Source organism: Dermacentor albipictus, chromosome 3 (genome assembly GCF_038994185.2).
Source record: "Dermacentor albipictus isolate Rhodes 1998 colony chromosome 3, USDA_Dalb.pri_finalv2, whole genome shotgun sequence".
Lineage (NCBI taxonomy): Eukaryota > Metazoa > Arthropoda > Arachnida > Ixodida > Ixodidae > Dermacentor > Dermacentor albipictus.
The window spans coordinates 13,165,818-13,190,819 of NC_091823.1; the positions used below are offsets into that span (position 1 = coordinate 13,165,818).

The window sequence follows — 25,002 nt, forward strand, 5'->3', positions numbered from 1 at the left end:
TTCCAAACAGCTCCGCGGCGGCAATCGTCATACCAGCGAAAGCTAAAACAATCAAATTTAAGAAAACCCACGCGACAACATCGATGGCAGCAGAGTTCGCAGCGCTCTTTACTGCCTTTCATCACATTGGTGATGAACCTATACTGTCACCTTTACGACGCGGACCACACGAACAAATAATATTTCATATTACGGAGACGTTACACCGTATTAGTGATGCAGGCCATGAGGTAACCTTCCAGTGGCTTCCAATTCACTGCAGGATTATCGGCAATGAACGGGCGGATCAAGCTGCCCCCTCTGCCCATACTGAGGAGCACCACGTCCCAATTCCTCTCTCTAGAACTGACGCAGCACGGAAGCTCTGCTTACTTGCTCGGCAGTGCACCGCGTCGCAATGGAATAAACAACGTTTAAAAATTACGCGACTGTACTCACTTGATCCAACATTAAGTCTTCGAGCGCCATCACAGCTTCGCCGTGGAGACGCCACGCTTTTATATCGACTGTGGTTGGGCGTTGCCTTCACCAAAGCCTATATGCATTCCGCATAGGGATGACCGACGCCGCAACCTGTGACCACTGCGGCCATGAAGAATCGATTGAACATATTTTGTGCGCCTGCCCGCAGTACGGTTCACAGAGGGAATGCCTTCGCCACGAACTTGACCAGCTGGACGACCAACCACTATGGGGAAAAAAAAAATTTACACTATCGAAAGGACATACCGTCACAAAAGAAGGCCGTGCAAGCACTATTGCGCTTTTTGTGATCTATACCGGCCTTAGTGAACGTCTTTAACTGGAACGTCTCTTGTGTGTGTGTGCCTCCGTGTGTGCGTGTTTCTTTTTTTAATGTTCTCCTCTCTGTCCTCTTCCTAACCCCTATCTCCTATCCCAAGCGTAGGGTAGCAAACCGGAGACTGATATCTGGTTAACCTCTCTGCCTTTCCTCTTTATCTCTCTCTCTCTCTCTCTAGAGTAATGGGAGTAATTGTGATTTTGACAGCACGTCACCGCCCCTAGCGGTGCTGCAACAACATTGAAATCAGTTGCTAGGCTGGTTATTTTATATACGAAAAGCTAAGTACGTCACTCTTTATGTCGGAAGCTGCCGTAGCGACGGCAGCTTGCGCAACAGTGATCTTTACCGGGAAACGTATGCGGGGAGCGCTACGTGCTTCGCATTGTTATGAGGAGTGCAATTATCATCAATTATGCAGTTCGGATGCTTGTTTTGTGCTTGTACTTTACTGAACGTATGCTGTTCTGTATGTTGTATGCGCGATTCCAAAGAATGTATGCACTGTTCACTTCAATTTCCTGAGTGCTTGTACGGGGGTAAAAGCCAATGCTCCTGGCCCTGCAATTTCGCCGGGATCGGCCCACATTTCTGCGAACGGACGCGGACACGAAAAAATGCCGACCGCCGAGAGGCTAACAGCTGCGCTGTAATAAAAGGAAAATATATATATTGAAACAGCAGAACAGGTAACAGAGAAATTCGCCACACGTACGCGTGACGCAGTGGTTCACAAAGTGCACCGGTGTTGTACTAACTAGGAGGCATTGATAGTGCCCTAAGTATAGAACTTTCGCAGCGGTTAGATTGCGGAGCGCAAAATAGATGGCACTACCGGTTGCGACGCCTACGACGCCATACGACGCCTTTTTCACAATGTGCGCAACGCCGTCGCGCAAACGCTATTCCACGCTATATAAATATCACGCCGTGCAGACTGTGCGTGCATGACTTTTAAATTAAAATAATTTCTGAGGTTTTACGGGCCGAAACGACGATATGATTATGAGGCACGCCATATAGTGGGGGGCTCCAGATTATTTTTTGCATCCAATACATGACTTTTGTGAAAACGCTGATTGCAGGCTTGTTTATGCTGCGTGCGCATCGTAAATACAGCTCGCCATAAAAACGCAAAAGCTATGTAGCTCAGTTTCGTGTTGTGCACAGATACTAGTCTTTAAGCAATCGCGATGCCCTTCGATGCCCCACATTTTACACAGCCGGCTGTACGGTTCCCCATCCGCATACGTCCGGCCCTTGTACCGGCAGCAGAAGGGTTTACGGCTACGTTCTTTCGGCAGTACGCATCACTGAAGTCGCGATCTGCCTTGATTGCTGCATCGTTGGCAATTGCCGAAAACGCCGCAGTTTCCGTCGTTAGAAGGTGCAGTGGAGCAGCATGGGCTGCTCTGTCCGGATTAAGCCCTCGACTGGAGAACTCGGACACAAGCGCCGGCGACGGAGACGCCGTCGCAAGGCAGCGCCGTTCACGCCCGCTCGAGGACAGGTCTCCCGGTGCGGTCCCCCACAAACGCAGGAAGACTGCGGAAGAGGGATGGCAAGGACATGAACTGGTATGTTTCTTTTTGTGTGTGCGTGTATCTTGTACATACGTCGCAAATAAGCATCTCTTGCGTGTTATGCCCAGAAATGTTGCGCCCTTTCATCGCTTTGGGCGTTCTGACTTGAGCTCGAGCGCGTTGGCCCGTCTCGACGACCAACCGCCTTCGGAGCAGACAATCCTCGAATGCCTGCCTCTCTGTCGACATCTGATATCGATGGAGTTGCTATTTAAGCTCCTACGTTCAATTAGCCTATTAGACTCACCCTCCGCCCCCACATCCTTTATTTTCTAGCGTTTGCTTCTATCTTTCCTTCCCAACTTACACCTTCCCCAGTGGGGTAACGAACTCTCTTCCCGTTTAAAGCATCTTGATCGGCACGCCCCCGGCAGGGCGGAAAGCATTGTGCGGTGCGGGGCCACTGGATGTTTGGGTGATGGTGAGAGGCGCGGCGGGAGACGGGGGGGGGGGGGTTACGTTGATGGCGTCGACTCCTGATTAGGCTTGATCCTGCGCCTCCTAGAAAGCGGCCCTGTACACTATGCGCTATGAATTCACGCTACTTGGACCGAAATTTCCATTGCCAAGCCTGACGTGACGAAAGCGGCGAGTCAAAATCGCCGCGGCTTACTCGGGAGCGTCCCCATATATAGATTCTATGACAGTCGGGCAAGGTAGCATGACGTCATGGATCGAAGTGCACCGACCTTGTGCTATTGAGGAGGCGTTGATAGTGCACTAAGTAGAGAACTATTGCAGCGGGTAGATTGCGGAGCGCAAAATAGATGGCCCTACCAGTTGCGACGTCATACGACGCCTTGTGAATGCAGCCCAGTGCCTGAATCGCCACAAAAGGGAATGGACTTTTGCTAAATTTGTTGATTGGATATGACATGTTCCACGTATGAATCAGTGTGGCTTGGTACAGCTGAAAGAGTACTACTCTCCGACACTGCGCGATATCAGCGTATACCCTGACGGTGCCAAAAACTGCGAGCTCGCGTATTGCGCGGACAGCGCCTTTTAGCTAATAAATGATTGTCTGTCATAGACTAATGAGCAATTTACAGGTTGGGGTACTGAGCTTTGAAAAAAAAGTTTAGCTTCGATATGAATGCCATGTGAACAGTTACTTGCATGAGTGAGCGAAGAACATTTGTGTATCCTTCCGTACACTTTACAATTTGATGTCACCGCACTGTCTTGCCCCTTAAGGAAGATCTCACGTCCGAGGAGGCGGCCATTCAGGGATTGTACGTACGCGTAATCGCCAGTCAAGATGGCAAACCGAGAACATCCCCCGTGCAACCACATGATCCTATATACGTGTCGGCAACTACAGGGATTAAAGAGACGTTTCGCTGCACATTTTGTTCTGATGTCGTAAGGCATAACGAAATGTCCTTAACCGACTGCAGTTCTGTTGAAGCTCAAAGCACTAAGGTAGTGTGGGCGCAACATTTTAACTTCTTTTGACCTTCTTTTAATTCGAATGACAAACTCCGTCAGTAATAAGCTATAGCAATAGCACGTATTTAAGTGGCTGAGATTTCATGTGTATGTTATAGCTCTGACTGTTGTCCTTGCTTGTGCATCTCCAGGGACTATCATGCAGTGTCTTTCATGTTAAGAACCAATGGTTGCGAGAGCTAGTGAAAACAAGCTCCATTATTAATGACACTGAATATATATCGACAGATTGCTGGCACATAACGACTGTTGCGACAGATTACATGATGTTGAGGCGGTAAGAACTATCTAGGGTTACTTGAAATGTATTTATTTCCATTTTTTTTCACATACTGCCAATCCTATACAATATCATAGCAGGAGGGGCATGTACAAGTATAGTATAGAATAGGTATATAGTACGATCAGCATAAGAGAAACGAAACATGTCAAATAAATGAAAACTAATGGTAAGATCTCAAAGCAGGCTGAACAAAGTTTTAAGATGCTATATTCATTGTCAATGCAATCCTGTACCGCTTTCAAAAATAAATCTAAACTTGTAAGTTTAGTAACAGAAGGGTCCAAGCTGTCCCACTACCTGGTAGCAAGAAGCAAAAAAAAAAATCGAAACCATTTAACGCGATGATTTTGTCTAGTTTTTCTGGCTGTAGATTTGCATACTTATTTGGACGGATCAATGTTTATCTGGCGGTTGATTATTTGGTACAGCACTTTCATTCTAGCGATTTTGGCTCGGTAGTCCATTTGACCATAGGCCTGCAGTTTTAAAGCGAAGCTTTCTATGTCTCACTGATACGTCCATGAGCGCCGAAAACGCACTCCAAGAAAGCCACCTTACACAACTGCGTACAACACTAGAGTTTACATTCGTAGTACCGCACCAGCGTCGACTGGCCGGCCGGTCAGCGCCTGATAACGGCGCGAAGGGACGAGCTCAGAAAGAGTAGCGCATGAGCACAAAGTTCACTGCAAGCGGAAGTTCCGTCTGCTAGGCATGACACCACCCCTGTCGCGATTAACTGAGCTTCCCTGCTTATTGGAGACAGCAAGTGCGCGTGAACACGAGCTCATCTTAGGATCTGGACGAAAAAAAATCAAAGCCCCTTAAAGAAAGATAGTTGAACGCCACGCTACCCAGACGAACTGTACATAACTGCATTGCATTACGCGCGTCATGCAATGCATTCCCAGCCGAACCCGCCGTGGTTGCTTAGTGGCTATGGTGCACGGAGGGCGCGGAATCGAATCCCGGCCACGGCAGCCGCATTTCGATGGGGGCGAAATGCGAGAGCACCCGTGTACTTAGATTTAGGTGCACGTTAAAGAACCCCAGGTCAAGATTTCCGGAGTCCAACAGTACGGCGTGCCTCATAATGAGATCGTGGCTTTGGCACGTAAAAATCTCATAATTTAATTCCTTCAATTCCCGGCCGCCAGCATGGGTAGGCCGCGGGTGCAGCGCACGGCAGAAGTGGAGGCTGCCGTACGCGAGCGCGATCGTGCCCGCAAGGCCCATCCCGTGTATCGGCAACGGCATGGCAGAAGCCACGTGGGAGACGCTTGTGCAGTCGAGATGTCTGTCTACTGGTCTTGTGATCGTCAGCGTGTACATCAGACCGAACACATCTCCTTGTGACGCGGAAACGTTCCTGGCGGAAACGACGAAGACCTTGAAGCCATGTATGTGATCTACTTCTGAAATAATTGCGATGCAAATACAGTCATATGTGAATAATCGTATCTTTACGTTTATTTTAGTGGGCAAGTCATTGATGAAAATTTTGAAATAAAGCGGGAGCCAACACACTACCTCGATTTACGCCTGAAGTAATGTTAGTATTGTTTGAGGCTAGGTCGTTAAGTTCAACACATTGGGTGCGGTCGGTGAGGTAATTATAAAGACTATTTACTACAGATTCTTCTCCAGAAGTTAGTTTAAGTTTATTAGTTTTTTGTGCGATGCACGATAGACTGCCTTGGAAAAGTCGAAAAAAAATTATATCCATTCGTTTTTGCTTATTAGTGATAAATCGTGAACCAGTTCTACTGAGTTATGGTTGAAAGGTCGCGGCGGAAGCCATGCTGCCAAGGCGACAATATACCTTATTCTAAGTGGTCTACTACTTGCTTGAGTATAATATGCTCCAGTAGCTTATATACAGCACAAGTCAATGATATGGACCTATGATTGGAGGGATCTGTTTTTGCGGCTGATTTATTTATTGAAATTATTTTTGCCTTATTCCATGCTTTAGGAAGTGTACCTGTCGATAAAGAATAGTTAAAAAGTATGTAAAAAAGCTTTGAAACTTTCAGCATATCTTTTGAAGAAATTATCGGGCATGCCATCCGGTCCTGGCGCTTAGTATCTAGATTTATGAGCAAGTTTAATACATTTTGTTCTGTCACATCTGGCTGAAGTAAATGATATTTCGAACTGGATTCACCACATACCACGTTGCCGTCATGTGTAAATACAGAACAGAAATAATTGTTCGTACTATTCGCTGTTTTTAAGCTTTCTTCTTCAGACCTTTGACTTACCGAGGGTATTGGTGAAGTAATTATGTTTAGCGTTTTTCATGTTTAGCTTCATACTATTAATGGAATCGGTGAGTACTTCCCTTGTTCTAGGGGTACATTCTACTTTTAGAGGTTTTCTGAGCCTCTCAACTTACCGTTTGGCATGAATAATGTCCCTCGTTATCCACGGTTTATGTTTCCTTTTTTCTTTGGTACATACTGCGTGATGCAATACGAAACGAACGATCTAAACCTCAGCCACAACCTTTCGACATCAACTGTATCGTCACATGAAAGTTCAGTAAATGACGAGAGTTCGAAAAGGAGATGATCGGTGATACTTGTATCGCCAGCTTCGCTAGTCTCGGAGGTAATATTCAGTTGGAAGGACAAAGCTTTTTTATTAACCGGAATAGAGCCAAGGATCAATTTATGGTCTGAGATGCCTTCTACTATATCTATTGTCGTCTTATCGACGGAAAAGTTGTCACATAGCAACACTAGGTCAAGAATATTCGAACTTATTTCTTGAACACGTGCGTGGCTTTTTACTATATGGCTGAGGTTAAACTTGTAACATGATATCCACAAGTATATCTGCACACTCCGAGTGATGACTCGTAGTGTGCCAGTCAATGTCTGACAGGTTGAAATCGCCCATCAAGATTAGTTTAGCACTCTGAGCGTGGCGTTATAAGTATAAATGCAGGGACGCCATTGTTTCGGGGAGACTAGTAGGGCTGCGGTATGCGCACCTGACTACGACTGCGCATGACCATACACCAATTTGCAAAATACTGCTTCTACATTGGTCATATGTGGTAGCACAGTGAAATGTATTTTTTTTTTGTTAATGTACAAGCCAACGCCACCACCCCGTGCTTCTCTGTCTTTGCGCACAACAGCGTAATTCGGGGGAGTTAGCGTCCGTTATATCGTCTGATAGCCATGTTTCGGCTACTCCTAAAAATCTGGTTCCGTGTCAAAGAGCAGGTATTCGATCGAGTCAAGTTTGTTCAACATACTGTGAGCATTTACACTTGCGAAGGTTATTTTTTCTTTCGTACTCGGTGAGGGCTAAGTGTTGCGATTTCGGCTTGGTGCGTGCGTGTGCGTGCGCGTGCGTGCGTGCGCGCGCGCGCGCGCACGTTTTTTTTTTAGGCATTAATCGAACTTCTAGAAACATCGGTGATGGCTGCAATACTGTTGCTTTCTTCGTCCCACCGATATAACACACCGTTTATCTTTATCGAAGATGAAAGAGAATTTGTCACCCGTTTCTTAGTATGTTTTTGCGCATTGCCGCGATTGTTTTCTCACGGTTCTTGTACGCGGCAAAAAATTTTCACTAATCGAGGAAGCGGAACCTTGAAGTCGGCCGTAGTGCCTAATTATTTTGCTTTTATCTCGAAAGTTCAGAAATTTCAGTATGGCTGGTCTAGCTTTTGCAGCGTCGGGCCGGTCCAGTCTATGTATCCTTTCTCTTTGGACAGGATCAATTTTGAGAATATTGTTAAAGTGTTCTTTTTTCATAATTAACTTGTTCGTCGCGGACATCGTGGAGTTTTCTTTTGCGTCCTCGGTAATCCCGTAAGTTATCTGATTTGATCTGCGTGAATGGTCGCCTATATGCATCTCAAGCGATGCTACAACTTCTTTTAATTGCGTTACCTCAGTCGTACATTCAGTTTTTTGTCGAGAACAGAACTGCTTTATAATTCGGCTTCTAATGAAGACAATCTGGAGTCCTTGATTTGCTTAAGGTCCGCAGGGATATGCTATAGCAGCTTCGGCCCCAGATTAGTCTCAACGTTTCCAGAAAGCAGCTATATTCTTTGCATGAGCCTATGTCACGGAGTAGCGAACACAAGAGCCCTGGGCACGGCAGCTTAACAAAGGCTGCTAGAGCGAAAACACTTTCAGTATATAGAAGAAATAGAAGTACGCGTAATCGGGTACATCGCCTCGTTGGAGGACGCCCACGCGATGTCTTCGCTCATCTGCATCAGGCTGAAATAAGGCCTTGTGCAACTGCTAGTGCTTTCACTTGAAAGCGTCGCCATCACTGGCAAGTTATGTTTCGCTCTCAATGCGAGAACAGCGCTTTTCTGCATTTACTCGGCACGTCATCCGCTATCGGAGAGGGGAAGCCAGATGGCGCCGCATGCTGGCAGCGCCAATATAGCGGCGCCGTAAAAGGATTGAAGTGTATGTTGACTGACTATAGGCAATCCCAGAGTGTATTGGTGTATCCGTCGTATTGTGTTCGTTTATTCGCCTTTTTCGACTCGCGTCAAGGACGGACTTTATTCCGGTTAAGCTCCCCCCCGTCTTCCCTATCTAATTTTTCCAACTTTTAATAATTTCCTCACCCTCCGCGACTGTTCGGTCGCTGCGGCGGTCTATAGTGCTGATCGCCTCGGGTTCGCTTCCGGGCAGAAAACTAAAACCACTAGCCCTCACGGCCACCACCGTTCCCTCAACCCAATCTCTACACATGCAATACCTACGCATTCGCATGGATGCAGCATCTATGTCATTGCGTTGTTAAGCATGGTGTCGCGGAATCTAACACCTGGCCGCGGCGGCCGCATTTCGATGGGCCAAAATGCGAAAACGCCCGTGCACTCTGCATTGTATTCACGTTAAAGAACGCGGGTGGTCAAATTTAATCCGGAGTCCTCTACAACGGCGTGCCTCTTTATCATATCGGGGTTTTGGTATTGCGTAAACTCTCACAATTTTTCTTAAGGACAACATTGCATGCAACGCCTGCCTAAAAAGTCTCCAACCTCGTTTTTATTGCGACATCTCTATATGTACGCTCGAGGCGTAATAATTAACGCCGTCGGCACTGCCGCCGTTGTCGTTCTGTGCCGCCGAAAACGCGGGCGGTTAAAGGGCCTCACACCAGGTCTGGCCATTTTGAGCTGACAAGCGCAGACCATACAATGCGCGCTAACGATCGTATTTGCGAAGAATTACATCACTACGCGCCGCGGAAAGGTCTGAAATTTATGTCCGAACGCCGTTTTCCTTTTCTCTGGCGGCGACCGCGCTCCAAGCCGGACGGTGGCGTAGCCTACGTAGTCGTGTCCGCAGAATGACGTCGCTCGTAGGGACACGTGACTTCTAGAATTATTCCAACTAACATCTGTTGTTCGTGTGATCTGTTGCTTGAATTGACAAATTGAAGTTTACAGAAATAACAAAACACACACATGGAGTGTCTGCGTGCTTATTTTTTTTTTTTACTTCGCACTGAAAAAAGAGAGATGTACTTCCGCTTCGTCTGCTTGTTCCCACGATCGTGTAGTCAGGTGCGCAGGGACCGAAACTAGGCTATTTTCTTCCGTGTTCCAGCGCGCGATCATGCTTTGCGATCCGCTTGTTCTGCGTCACTATTTGTGTAGCCCTGTATTATATTGCTATTCATGTGGCCTTGTGCACAGCGCAAAATCGTGCGTTCCGCGAAACGACAACAGTTCGCGCGCAACGCCATCAGCTAAAAAACGCAGCGCCGCAAATAGAAAAAAAAAAAGCCAGGAGAAAAAAATGAAGGCGGGCCTCGTGACGTATGCGTTACGCGATCCTCGAGGTCCGGTATGGGAGAACGCAGGTAATGAATTTCGCTTGCGGTGGCTAAACGGGGCGAGTGGAGAGAGTGTCTCGCTGTGCTGTGGAGCTCGCCTCCTGAAATGATGGGTTTGCGGCACTGAAATAGTTCTATCTCGTCTATTAATGAGCCGATTTGAAAAATTCTTGCGGCGGAACGCTCCCTGGAGGACAATTTCCAACTTCCAGCGTATAACCAAACGAAGCGCGAAGTGGACGCATCGCCAACGCTACGCTCAATCGCCTCTGTGGCGGAGCAAGGGCAATAATGCGCTCGGCCCTCCTCTGCTAGCATGAGCAAGGTGTGGTGTAAGACTCCCGGTAACTGCCAGGGAGCTGTTCCACTTGCACAGTAGGAGATTCCTTGCGTCGCGCCAACACGTCGCTCACGCGTGTCATCCATTGATCAACAGTGGATTGTGTGCTGCGGTAGTTCACGGATGGTAACTTTTATACTGCTTGCGAAAGTAAACGCGGTCGTTTCCAGTTCTCGACACTCATGTCTTCGTTTGTGCAGACGGAAAACTTGGGAGCCACGGCGTCAGCTGCACTTCGCATGGCCGCTCAACCCTGGGAACTCGTGGCAGTGATAAGTCATCTGCTGTCGCTGTCGACTCGCCGAGCTTTCAGTTCACTACACGCAGCGCTTGACCAGGCACGTTTTCTTCACTTTCCACACGCCGCTCGTTCTTGGTTTTTTGTTGGGGCTTTTTGCCGGTAAGCCTCGTGTAAAGCATTGCTAGCACAGATTTTCGAAATTGTAGACACTCTGTATATACCCCGCAATTATCCTAATTAAAAGGATCACACTTACCTATTAAGAGTGATAGATGGGAAGCTTTTGTAAGATTGTTTTAATTTTATACTAAAGTTGCCTGGTAATTCCGGACCTGGCGTCGTCGATATTATCGTGACGTCATAATACAAAGCAATATTTTCTGATGTTGCACACCGCCAACCCACGGAGGAAAGAAACAAAATAGGAGAGGCCTTGGCGTCATGTTCAAGCCGGAAATACAGCCATGTTGGTGTGCCAGCTTCCATTGCGCCTCCAACCAGCTCGCCGGAGCAGATAGGCGGGAGCTTTGAACTTGCATTGCTACGAGTCGCCGGAAGTGCGTGCTGCTGACGCGCGTCAGAACAAAGCTACGAAACTTCTGTAACAGCTTCAGTAAAGCAGAGGCGCTCTTGTGCTTTTAGTGGCACGTTGAAGACGATGACGAAGACTCGCTCGAAAGGTCTTCTTTTCTTTTAAATTTTCCTTTGGCCGGCGTAGAGCCCCGGGTTTTTGTCTACCTTTTCACCAGCTTCTAATGTCTGAATACCAGGGGTAACCAACAGATGTTCGTAGGAGAATGTGCACGTTTACATTTGTTGTGACTAAGCCGAACAACCTACGTTGTAACAGTTTCTAGTTTTTTTTAGAATGTTAGTCTTCGAATGCTGAAACCATGCTGTATTAGCATACTCTAAATAGGGTCTCGTGAAGGTCGTGTTGGCTAGGAGTTTGGTGGACGGAGATGGTATACAGTCTTAGGCATCGTTCAAAGCAGGACAGATTCTGCAGGGCAGTGGTCTATAGGGATGCTTGTGAGGCGATTGTTTCATTCCAGATCAGTTAATGTAGTAACTTAATATTTGTGTTACTTTTGCTAAGAGTTGGTCGTTAATAAGGTAAGTCTAGTGAAAAGGTTCTTTCCTTCTTGAGGTGGTCATGGTCACGCATTCTATTTTGTAAACTGACATCTGCCAATTATTGCACCAATCTGCAAGCATGCTAAGAAATGTTAAGTAGCAGGTGATCATTGACTGTTAATTTGTCTGTAAATAATGCAGTCATCAGCAAATAACATTATATTGCATTCTATATTACTAGTTATGTTATTAATAAAAATGTAGAATAAAACTGGTTCAAGCACAGATCCATGGGGAACTCCGGATGTTAGTGGTACATTTCTAGATGGCACGTTTTCTATTACTATGAATTGGGATCAATGTAACAAAAAGTATTTAATCCAGGTGGTTATTTTCCGTTTTACGAGCATGGTTTCTGGTTTCGCTATTACTTCCTTGAGGCAGAGAGAATAAAATGCGTTAGCTAGATCACGTGATAGCATATCAATTTGACTGTGGTCATTGATAGCACGCGCAAGATCATCTCCTTCAGTGAGCTGAGTAATGGTTCACCCACCGCTTCGAAAACCGTATTGATTAGGTGATAGATAGTTTTTCTCTAGAATCTTAGTGATATGCTTCAGAAAGATAGGCTCGATCAACTTACAGGATATGCTTGTTAATGATATTGGACTGAAATTATATGGCGTGTATGTCTCCCGATTTGTGGATTGGAATTACTTTAGCGACTTTCCATCATCTGGTATAGTTTGGAATTTAAAAGTGACTTGCGAAAGATCAGGCAGTGGTACGGGCTCCACATTTCCGCATAAAAATGTTGAGAATACCAGGGCCGTGTAGCCTTTTTGGGATATAGTTTCAGGAGGGTAAGAATTCCGGCATCAGTGATGTCTGAGGGACCAATACTCGCATTAATAGCCGTTCCAAGGGGACGTAGAAAGCGATTTTCCTTAAATACCGAATTAAAAAAGAATCGTTAATTTCGTTTGCTCTATCCGTGTTTTCTTCTGGCGGGGGCTTATATAATACTCCATAATACTTATTAATGCATACTTCTGCAAGCCAGTTTTGGTTTGGATACCCACGGAGGTGAATGCTTTACGACGTTACAACGCCGGCTCGTTTAGTTCCTGCAACCAGGTGAGCGCGGACGGAAGAAACGCACGCCGCGTTCGTGTTCGCTTCTTTATGAGCCACGTCATCATCCCTAGCATATTCCTGCACGACGTCAGCAAATTTAGCTCTGCGTCAGGGTGGCACAATGTTGTCGCGATGGCACCAGGTTTATTGTTTGGCAAACAACTGTACAGCATCAAGTTAAAACATATTTTAATTGTTTCTCATTCCTCATACTTTCCAAGTGTCGCGCTTTTACGCGCGAGAAGGTTGCGGTAGAGTTTCCACAACTTCGAATGCCCGTGTCGGCGCCCATTTAGTCCCGAGTTGTCCAATGTGCGTTTCTTGCTACGCTGTGTTTGTTCTCCGAATGAGTGTGGGAAAGTTAACACAGGACCTGCCGTATAGCCCTTTTCATATACGCTGCAGTGAGTCTCGTTTTGTGAATAATTGAGCAACTCATTAAATAAGTAAATGCTACACTAATTGTTATTACGGTGGTATTTCTTTCTTAAACAAACGTATTCTCAACGGGCCGAAATACAGGTCAACAAGTTGTTTCCAGTTTCTTCGATGTGGATTGGGGCTTTGTGGGATTTAACATATAAGCACTGCACCTCATTCCCCCCCCCCCCCCCCCCTTTCTGTTGTTATTGGGGTAAGTTCACGGAGAATACGCACCTCCACCTCAGTCGGTCATCGCCTTCGAATCGACAATGAGAAAGCATTCTTTAAGTGCAGCGGCCCGTTAAGACCGAGGGGCGACGCTGGGCACCACTCCAAAAATAGGCTGTCCACAAAGTAATCTCGGCGACACCTCAAGTTGAGGAAAGTATTAACACTATTGGCGTGATTTGGCGTGCCTCGCTGAACACTCTTACAGTGATTACCAGGTATCGAACTTTTAATGCAACTGGTACCCCACTGGCTGCAACTGACGTGCCAGTCTTTGGCGAACCTTCTGAGCTTATTCTTTTTTATTTTCTTTTTCTTTCAGTTGATCTCGTTTTTCTATCCTGGCCAAGGCGTCGACGTCGCCGATGAGCAGTCACTGATCACGCAGTGTTCTCGAGTGTTGACGAAAGTGCGCACCGCTTTAGACCTCCAGATGTCTTACGAGACGAGCGTCTTCGTGCACATTGGGGCCGCGCTCCTCAATTACCTGAAGGTCACCCTCTATGCGCACGGCATCTTTTCCGTATCTGCGCAGGTAACTGTAAAATTTCGTCATTCTTGCTTTTCAGGCCGTTATTAATGCTGACTCTTGTCTCCGGATAGAAAGCCACAACCGTTCGATTTCTATGCAGACAGCAAAAAAAGACACAATCGAGTGAGCAGACGGCGCTTGCGTGGTCTGTTCATTCGTCCCTGTCAGTGTGTCTTGAGTGTGGGAACATGAAAACAAATACCCGAAGCTCCCACCATATAAATTGCTTGATTTCGTTAGCTTTTAGAGCGACTTTCCTACTGAAATTACCAGAGTGAACTCTGGCACTGCGATCGTTTATCTATCATGTGAACAGGAAATAGTACATGCACCTGTCTAGTCGCGTCTCCATGCTAATTGTGGCTCCATGCAAGACTTCATTCATTAGTTTATCAGCCTTTTTCAGGAAGCGTAGCAACAGAAAGTGGACCAGGCAAAGCCCTAATGGTGAAACAAGAAATGTAATTGACATCACACTTTCTGCTGATTCCACCATAGTGCAGGATGTAGAAGTGATAGGTAGGGTAAAGTGTAGTGATCATAAGTTAGTGAGGGCTAGGATTCACCTCAATTTGAAGAGAACAAGAGCAAAATTGGTAAAGAAAAAACACGTCAAGCTCGAGGCAGTAAGGGTAAAAGCAGACAAATTCAGGCTGGTACTTGCAAACAAATATGCAGCCCTTAGAACAGAGATGATGACATAGAGCTAATGAATGAAACCGTAAATACGTTGGCTTCAGAAGCAGCAATTGAAGTGGGAGGCAAGGCACCAAGGCAACCAGTAGGCAAGCTCTCCTAAATAACAAAGTACCTAGTAAAGCAACGACAAAAAATGAGTGTCCAACTCAAGAGATGGGATAGAATTCGCGGAACTGTCAGAACTGATCAACAAGGTGAAAATAAGTGATATTCGAAACTATGACTTGAAAAAGACTGAAGAAGCAGTAAAAAATGGACGCAGTGAGAAAGAAACTTGGCATAGGACAAACCAAGATGTATGCACTGAAAGATAAGCAGGGTAATATCATCGGCGATCTCGAAGATATAGTAAAAGCAGCGGAAGAATTATATACTGACCTATGCAGTACTCAGAGGAGTAAGGATACCTAAACTGAAACAGTAAGGAACAGGATACAGGAACTCCTCCTATAACTAGCGATGAGATCATAAGGGCCTTGCAAGACATGAAACGAGGAAGAGCGGCAGGAGAAGATTGAATAACAGTCGGTTTAATCAAAGATGGAGGAGACATAATGCTAGGAAAACTAGCGGCTCTTTATACGAAATGTCTATCAACTGCAGGGGTTCCAGAAAACTGGAAGAATGCAAGCATTATACTAATGTACAAAAAGGGAGACGTCAAAGAATTGAAAAATAATAGGCTCATTAGCTTACTCCCAGTATTATATAAAATATTTACCAAAATACTCTCCAATAGAATAAAAACAACACTGGACCTTAGTCAACAAAGGGAACAAACGGGCTTCAGGAAGGAATACTCTACAATGTATCACATCCATGCCATTAATAAGTTTATCGAGAAATCCGCAGAGTATAATAAGCCTCTCTATATGGCTTTTATAGATTACGAAAAGGCATTTGATTCAGTAGAGATACGAACAGTCATAGCGGCATTACGTAATCAAGGAGTACAGAGCGCTTACGTAAATACCTTGGAAAATATCTACAGAGGTTGTACAGCTACCTTAATTCTACACAAGAAAAGTAGGAAGATACCTATAATGAAAGGGGTCAGACAGGGAGATAAAATCTCTCCTACGCTGTTCACAGCGTGCTTAGAAAATTATTAAAGCTATTAAATTGGGAAGGCTTAGGAGTAAAGATCGACGGCGAATATCTCAACAACCTTCGGTTCGCCGATAACATTGTTCTATTCAGCAACAATGCAGACGAGTTACAACAAATGATTGAGGACCTTAACAGAGAGAGTGTAAGAACGGGGCTGAAGATTTATATGCAGAACACAAAAATAATGATAAATAACCTGGCAAGGGAACAAGAATTCAAGATTGCAAGTCAGCCTGAGTCTGTGGAGGAGTACGTTTACCTATAGGTCACCTAATTACAGGAAACCCTGACCATGAGAAGGAAATTCACAGAAGAATAAAAATGGGTCACAGGAATAAAAAAACTGGCTGTGGCTTAGCTAAGGTTAAGCCCAGGATGCGAAGCATACTAGCCTTTATTTTAACGCGACAGCGTTAAGGAGCTCGTGTCGCAGAAAAGCCGGTGTCGTCGGCGTCGGCTCAGGTGTGCGGCGCTTGCTCAGGCGCACATTTCGTTGTCGCGCCGAACGCTGCGTTGCTCGACGCTCACCGCGTCCGATGCGGGGCGCGTAGTCGCTGCGCCGTAGCAAAGCCACCTAGAAACAGTCTCCGTAGCACACCGCAACCTTCGCTTCTCATTCCAACGAGCAGCTCTGTCTCCAGGAGGCATCTCACTTCGTGAGTGTCTAGCAGAGGCAAGCGCAGCTGCTTATATACCGCCGCGACGCCGAGGGCGACGGCGCGAGTTGGAGCACCGTTGCTCCTCTGTCGTGACGTCACGGTGTCACGTGGTATTGAAGGCGACACCGCCGCGCCTGAGGAGCTGGGTTGAGCTCTCGTAATATGCTTCGCATAAAATTGGAGGACGCTTAAGCTTCGCCTTCAAGAGTGGAACGCGATAGCGTTTTCGCATCCCATTCGCACCGCCTACTCAAACGCGCTACGCAAGCCAAACGTCGCGATCGGCAGCGATAGCCGGGCCCCGACGCGCCATGAAGGCGGACGCGGTTATGGGGCGAGTGGCGCGCCACGTGTCGGGGCCGAGCCGTACATTGCGAAGAGGGGGTCTTCTGGGTTTGCCGCAAGATGGCTCTGCGTGTGCGCAGAGCGCAGAAGAAATTGAGCGGAAACGTACTTCGCTACTCGTGAAACTGCGACTTCTGTAAGTTACATGGTCATAATTACCGATATGCACCGCAGTATAACTTTCTACGGCACGTTTCTAAGGCAACACCGCATTCACTACAGGCGATTTTGTCCCGTTTTGAAGGAACGAACTCGTGGTTTAGTGGTAGCGTCTCCGTCTCACACTCCGTAGACCCTGGTTCGATTCCCACTGGCCCATCTTGCAAGATGTTTTTTATTTATGAAGTGCCTTCTGGGATTTATCGCTCAAGACCAACGCCGCTGACGCCGACGACACCGGTTTTTCTGCGACACGAGCTCCTCAACGCTGTCGCGTTAAAATGGGCAGACATCGTGAGCTCCTGACTGGGAGCTTACCATTATCATTGAAAAGGTGTACAATCTGCATTTTAGCAGTGCTGACATTAGCGCACAGACTTGGAGTCTGACTAATGGCGTTTTTCACTGGTCGATCTGGAGCGGCCGCCGAAATCCTCGAGCGGGGCGCTCGGGTTTCACAAATCCGAATCGGCCAGCGGAGCGCAAAAATGCTTCGCAGAGGATCATACAGGAAGCCTGCGTACACGTCGCACGAACCGGTTCCGAAAACCATGCCCGACTTCCGTTCTGTACGTTTCCACTGCAACCAAACTCGCCGTTTCCCGTGTGTAATTTGACCATGGCAGTCGCATAGTCCGTCATTTACATGTCGCGCCCGCAAGGATTGTGCATGGACAACGTGCATAGAAGGCTTCGTACAGCACCTGCATCACTCACTTCGTAATCGCTGTCGTCCGAGCTCTCATCGCTAAACGCGAGCGCTGCAGCAGCACCGAACGCAGCCATTTTGCGAGGCAACACAATGTTTGCGTACCAACTGGGTACTGATTCCGCTTGAAGACGGAAGTGACGCGAGCTATTTCCGCCCGAATCCGCGCCTCGAGTTGAAGCGAGTTGATCCGAAACGACCAGTGGAACGCGCGAACCCGCTCCAGATCCACCAGTGAAATTCGGATTCGTTGCCGCGGAGCAAGAAATCCTGCTCCGAATCGACCAGTGAAAAACGCCATAAGAAGATTGAGAACATGTTAAAGACCGCGCAAAGAGCGATGGCACGAAGATTGCTAGGCATAACGTTGCGAGACAGAAAAGGGCTTGGACCATAGAGCACGTTGGTATAGACGGTATTCTAATTGACATAAAAAAAAAAATGGAGCCGAGCAGGTCATGTAATGCGCCGGTTACATTAACCATTAGGGTTACAGAATGGGTACCAAGAGAAGGAAAACTGAATCGAGGACGAGAGAAGACTAGGTGGAGCGATGGATGTATGAATAACTTTTCTGAAGTCCGTCGGTGCGCGCGATTAGGGCGCAGCGGGCCGCTCCGACGTCGGGACAGAGACCATGTCCCTCCGCCGCGTCGCGGGCCCGATGGACAGCCCAGAGCTGTGCTTCGAGGTCCGAGCTGCGTTGAGCTTGGTCCGACTCTTCTTTGGTTGTCCTGGCCCCCGGCGCCAGGGGGCAACCCCGGAGCATGTGAGCAAGGCTAGCTATATCCTTACAGTAGCGACACGCATTGTGAGGGTGCGCGCATCCGGAAAGATTTTGTGCAGGAAGGCCGGGCATGAAATTAGGAAATTCGCAGGCGCTACTTGGAATCGGCTGGTGCAGGACAAGGGTAATTGGAGATCACAGGGGGAGGCCTTCGCCCCACAGTGGACATAAAAGAGGCTGTTGATGTCGATGCTATCAGCCTTTATTAGCCTAAGCTTTCGGATATTTTTCAAAGCACATGAAGACAATACAACTCTTCATGATGCATGCATAAACATAGCGAATTGCTGTTGCATTTATAACGCAGTATTTTGTTACAATGTGATCAATTTACAAAGTCACAATGTCGCTTAAGACCGTAGGACGAATTTAAGGTAAGTCCATATGCGACCCGTCATCCCTATGCTGGCTGCACCACCATGCTTGCGACTATTGTGTAGACGCTAGCATAGAGAAAGGAAACGGACTATAGGAGTGAGCGTCACGTGACGTGACGTTTGTGAAGTTTCTTCATAAAGATAATACAAGGAAGCTCATGGGAAGTAGGTCCTCACTACGCGATCGTCAAGCGGTAATTGGTAGCTACCGAGCATGCGGTAAGTATGGGGAGTACAGCGTCACTACAAGATCTGCCAAGATCCAAACAATGCCTTGAAAGGTCTGGTTACCACGGGCGTATTTCCCAAGAGTCAATGCGCAGGGTAGCTCTGAGAGTAAGGTGTGACGTCAGACGAGGTTACTTGCCAATATTAGCGCCCCTACGTCATGCTGTCTCCTAGTGTTTCCTTCCTGCATGCTGTTGGCTTAGTTGGTACAAGTTCATCTTAAGAGTGGCACAAAGCAAGACAAAAAAAAAAAAAATAGACGACAGGGCCACCTGTTTTGTCGTCTACTTTTATTTGCCGTCCTGTTTTGTGCCATTTTATGCCATTATGTATTTTGTAATCTTGTAGGAAACTTGGGGTAATTTTATGGGCGCAACTGTTCTCGTTTTGCGGAGCTCAACAGGCAATGAATACTTTATGCGGGTCTGTATGGTGACTTGTGCTGCACTGCATGCCGTCGCTATGAACATGACGAATATCGGCACCGGAGACTCCGTAACGCGTGTGCCGAGCATACTTTCACGCCACTGGCATGAGCTGTCCACCGTGAAGCTGGAAGGTCAGTAATTCCGAAGATTGTTCATCCACTTTTCCTGGGTGGCGCTTCATAAGACGGACATGTCACGTCGTATATATTTACCAGGATCGCGATTTTAATTGGTTTGCTGTAGCTGTATCTTCTACTTCGGCTTGCGTAAAGGAGCGAGCACAGTATGCTGCTCAACTCGCCTCGTGCATTTTGTGCTTTGTGTGATGAGATGAGCGACGTGGGGTGCCTGCATTCTGCTGAATTATCTAATGGATGGGTGCACGTTATGACGAGGACAAAAGCTGCTCGAGTAGGAGGTGTGGTCTTCTAACGCGAGCTTCCAACACGGCGTTTCCTGAAGTAATGAAGACAGACTTCCACGCCCACCGATTGCCCTCCTCAGACACTCCGTTGAGGAACGTTTAGCGAAAAATCTTGTTATCATAATCGAAGACGCTCGAATGGCTCACATAGTCCGCCCAGCATACCAGGCTTAGTAACTGGAAAATTTTACTACCGACTCCAGCCAGGCTAATCCCACCTAGCGGTTGCAACACAATCGCCGCATTCATACGTATACGCGCGATTCGAAAACCGCGACATTTGTCCCATATGTCATGACTAAACTTTGGTCGACAGTGTTTTTTTTTTATTGCGATATACGGAAACTTCAAGTCAATTTTCGACGTCGCCGCCGTGAGCTTCCGTATATATTTAGGTATATGTATGCTACATGCCATACAATGCTATATGACATGCTGTGTATGCGGGTTATATTGGCACACCATTCTGTCACTGAAGTTGCTCATACCAGGTCTTACATTCTTGACAACATTTGTCCTGGAAAGACGTTTGAAACATACCCGACACGGAAAAGTGATGGCGAAGTCACTTTAGACCTTGGCTTTAGTAAGCGTAAAGGAAATTGTCCGATGGCAGCATTCAAACAGAGGACCCCTAGCCCAACAGCTCGTTTTTACTTAGTCGGCTTACGTTCACTTCAACACATACTGTCACTACAGCTACGAGTCCTGCACTTCGTGCAATATTCTACCACGTTGCTATCACATTAATTCATTTGCCCTTATGGCGAAGCTGATATTTTTAATATATGCTCCGTAACGCAATGTACATACTGAACAGCGTATTTTCATACCCGCCGCGGTAGCAGAGTGGCTACGGCGTTGCACTGCTGAGCTCAAGGTTGTGGGTTGGATTGCGGTCGCGTCAGCAACAATTCAATGGAGCGAAATAAAAGAAAAGGAGCAGTCGTCGTGCACTTATGTTTAGATGTATGCACGTTAAAGAACCCCAGGTGGCCAAAATTAATACGGAGTCCCCCATTACGGCGTGCCTTATAATCGGATCGTGGTTTTGGCACGTAAGGCACTCACCCCTCCCCCTCAAAAAAAAAAAATAAATAAAAAAAATAAACCGCTTGCTCGCAGACACCGGAAGAACTGCGCGACGTGGCGATGGAGCACGCCTCGCTGAGTTCCTGGGTTTCCACGACACACCCGTCAAGCCTGTGGCTTAGCATCTTCAACAACTTCACCACTTTGTACCGGGCTTGGTCAATCAGGAGGGTACGTTGTCATGTGACTTATTTGCCAACCTTAACGCAGAATGTTTACTTTACTTTTCTTTTTTTTTACGCCGACACAGTTCTCTGCTTCCAACCTGCCATCTTCGTCGTCGGACGACGACATGGAGACTGACTTTTCAGACCTTAACAGCGACTCCTTGACAGACGACTAGCCTCTACTTGACTGTTGTCCTGCACAACTTTTGCAGCAGTTATCTCGTTAATAAAACTTCTTCTCATTTTCGGATACCAACTTCTTCTGCAATGAATTTACGCAATTTGCCCATGTCCACTTTTCATTCTTCGGTGTTCACGGCTAGGCGCCCCGGGACAGACCTTCGCGAGGAACGTCAGACAGGCCTGATAGACAATTCGTCCTATCCAGATCTTGTTTTATGCCTTCGATTTCGCTTAGTTTATGCCCTAGGCCAATCATTGCGATGTTAAAGAGTATCGGGGAAATTACTGAACCTTGGGGTGTCCCCTTGTTTGGTGTGGCGAATTTTTGCGATCGAATCTCTCCCAAACCTATTGTTGCTGTTCTATTGGAGAGGAAGGCTTTGACGTATCCGTGTACTTTCTTCCCGCAGTCTACGCTGTTAAGCCCTTCCAGGATTGCAGCGTGGCTTACATTGTCAAAGGCTCCTTTTATGTCTAGTGCCATTAAAATGTGTTCTCCGTTGTATGGTATGTTGCTGAGAACCTCATGTTTAATTTGGAGAAGGACATCCTGTGTCGAAAGCTTGGATCGGAAACCGAACATACTATGGGGGTAAAGCTCGTTTTCCTCCATGCAATGTTGTAGTCTTTTTGTTACTATCCTCTCATATAATTTGCCTAAGCACGATGTGAGGGAGATTGGTCGTAAGTTTGTTACCTGTAGCTTTTTACCTGGTTTGGGAATCATTACAATCTCGGCGTGTTTCCATTCCTCTGGTACCGTTTCCGCAGCCCAGTGTTTGTTGAGGAAGGCGGTGAGTTGTTCCACCTGTTCGTTCCCTAGGTTTCGAATAAGTGAATTTCTGATTTTGTCCGCGCCCGCATAAATGGCATAAAACACGCCATTTATGCAGATGACATCACCATCTGGGCCACTAAAGGCTCGCTGTGCCAAAAAGAAAGCTATCTGCAAGCAGCAGCCACTTGCGTGGAAGAATATGTCGGGGAAAGAGGCCTTGAGTGCTCTACGGAGAAATCCGAGCTTCTGAGAATTACACGGGGCAAGAAAAGCAAAGAAAGCCTTAACATATGGCTAAAGGGGCAGCCGATACCGGAAAGCCAACAAATCAGGGTCCTTGGAATGTGGGTACAATCCAACCAGCGCTGCACCCACACGCTGAAAACGCTCAAGCAGTCAACAACCCAAATAGCACGCATGATCACGCGGGTGTCACAAAAGAGATATGGGATGAAAGAAGGAGACACACTTAAGCTGGTTGGCAACCTGGTGGTCAGCAGAGTCGCATACTCACTCCCGTACTTCAACTGCACCAAACAGGAAATACAAGAAGCGGACACAATTTTACGCAAAGCGTACAAAACAGCACTTCACCTGCCGAACAATACATCGACAGAGAAACTAATGGCACTTGGTTTAAGCAACACCTTCGAAGAATTAAAAGAAGCCCAAAGTATCGCACAGCTCATGAGACTCCAGCAAACCAAAACGGGAAGGGAACTGCTAATGAGGCTAGGCTTCGCGGAATCAATCAAAGAAACCCAAAGAACGGAGGGGATTCCTGATGAATATCGGAAAACATTCACTGTTAGCCCTATACCCAAAAACATGGACCCAAACCTCCACACGGCGCGAAGGGACGCAAGGGCGAAATACGTCGAAAAGTACCTGGCCACAAAAAACACAACAGTATACACAGATGCTGCAGTATACGCCAAGCAAAGAGGCACAAACATGGTAAAGACAGCTGCGATAGTAATAAGCCAGGACTACAAAGAGATCAGCAGCGCATCAATGAAGGACTGCTCGGTAACGGAAGCTGAGGAAATAGCCGTAGCTCTAGCGGCAGTGGAGGGCTACCGATCCGAAAGGTCTTTAACAATACTCACCGACTCGCAAGCTACGTGTCGGAATTACATGAACGGCAGAGTAGGACGCAGAGCGCTTCACATCCTCCGCTCCTGCAGGGCTAACAACAAAGTCAGGCATACAATTTTCTGGGTACCGGGACACGCTGGAATAGAAGGGAACCTAAGGGCGGACAAGGCAGCTCGAGAGCACACAAACCGAGCGGCCACAAGCACCGATCCTGAGGAACCCATACCAGTCAACCCAAGCTACTCAGACATATTGAATTACTATAAGGGGGTCCGAATCAAATACCCTCCACCCCACAACAGCCTAAATCAGCATGAAGCAACCTCCTGGAGGAGGCTGCAAACAGGAACATATCCAAACCTAAACACACTAAGCAAGATGTTTCCCACCCAGTATAGAGACATTTGCCCCTGGTGCGGCGCCAAGCCCACCTTATATCACATTACATGGGAATGCGTTCAGAATCAGCAATTCCTTCAAATAAAAGACCCGAGTGCGGAGCAGTGGGAGAGGGTGCTCTCCAGCAGCGACCCGAAAGTCCAGCATGGACTAGTAAGGCACGCTCGCCGAGTAGCCACCCTCAGTGGTGCCCTGGAATAGGGGCGTCGACCCTGCGCAGATGGGGAAGAAGACCGTGAAGATGGCCGACCACCTCTGCCACCGCTAATTTCTACACCATTAGAGCAAATAAAGTTTTTCCTCCTCCTCCTTCTCCTCCAGATCTTGTTGAAAGCAGATCTTGTTGAAAGCTCAAGCCTCTACCTCAAGTTCTTTCCATGTTGGGCGCCCTTACCAATCTGGCCATTCCATCTATCGTAAGCCCTGTAAGAGCCTCACAAAGGCATAGGAAAGCATTCTCCTTCGCCTTTACACCAAAACGCTACTGTGCCCGGCAGTCTTAAAATACTTTGACCCCGCTTGCACGAAGAAGTGCCCGCATTGTGAGGAAAAGTCCTCAGACATTTTCCACATGGTGTGGGCATGTAAAAAAAACCCCAAATCTAACCCCCCTATTAAACTCTTCCCGGGAGGACTGCTCGGCTGCTCTGACCTGACGGCCCAACGGGCCTTGGTCGAGCGGGCCCGGGCGGTAGTCGACCCCAATGGGCTCCCGCAAGGAGGCGCCCACCTAGTGTTTGTGCAAAACTTATATAAACGTTTTGCAGTCAGACAGAGGCGCCCTTTGTACTCGAACTTGATACCCAATCACGTTCTATCCTCAGTTGACGGGCGGGAAATGACTTCTTTCCGCTGCGCGCTAGCAGTGCTCACATGCGCGTTTGACTGAATAAGACCAAACACATTTGTCTTCAAACTGTTCAGTGCCATTTCAAAGGCTACCAGTCAATGGCAGGCACTGTTCGAGGGCTTCAAGCACCGATACACTGAAAACACTTAATGATCACCTTTATTAGCTTCGGCATGCCTATGGCACTCGATTTACGCGGGACAGTTGTGAGCATACTGCCATTCGAGGCACCCTTCTGCCCTGGCATGTGCGTGTGTGTGTATATATATATGTGTGTATATATGTGTATGTGTATATAATGTGTGTGCGTGTGTATGTATATATACGTTTTCTAAGTGGGTATCATATCTCTGCATCCGCTCGCTTTCTTTTCTTGCAAGAGAAATAACGACCTATCAGACATTTGCATACGTGTAGTCATGCTTCCCACATGTCCACAATGCTTTGGTACAAGGCTACTACAGTGCTCAAACACCTGATGGTCCAAGCCTGTCCGTGCCGGCGCGCGGATCATTGCACAAAATGCAAATGTGTAGCAGCAAGACGATAGCTGTGAGGTACTTTTGTAGGCTTT

At 47.1% G+C, this 25,002-nt stretch overlaps 1 protein-coding gene across 1 annotated transcript; it reads left to right on the forward strand.

Annotated features, from left to right (window-relative positions):
- The first annotated feature begins 1,934 nt into the window (after positions 1 to 1,934).
- Positions 1,935 to 21,370, forward strand: LOC135898829 (uncharacterized). Its single transcript, XM_065427990.2, has 5 exons — positions 1,935 to 2,379; positions 10,496 to 10,633; positions 13,727 to 13,939; positions 20,987 to 21,124; positions 21,204 to 21,370. Exons 1-5 carry the CDS (start codon positions 1,996 to 1,998, stop codon positions 21,294 to 21,296), a joined length of 966 nt encoding a protein of 321 aa, XP_065284062.2. The 5' UTR covers positions 1,935 to 1,995; the 3' UTR covers positions 21,297 to 21,370.
- Positions 21,371 to 25,002: the final 3,632 nt, after the last annotated feature.

What these genes read in the sequence shown, in the direction of transcription:
- LOC135898829 (XM_065427990.2), top strand. Translation starts at nt 1,996, where the DNA reads ATGCCCTTCGATGCCCCACATTTTACACAGCCGGCTGTACGGTTCCCC. An exon ending in GATGGCAAGGACATGAACTG is followed by an intron (nt 2,380 to 10,495) that starts GTATGTTTCTTT and finishes TCGTTTGTGCAG; the next exon opens with ACGGAAAACTTGGGAGCCAC. An exon ending in GGGCTTGGTCAATCAGGAGG is followed by an intron (nt 21,125 to 21,203) that starts GTACGTTGTCAT and finishes ACGCCGACACAG; the next exon opens with TTCTCTGCTTCCAACCTGCC.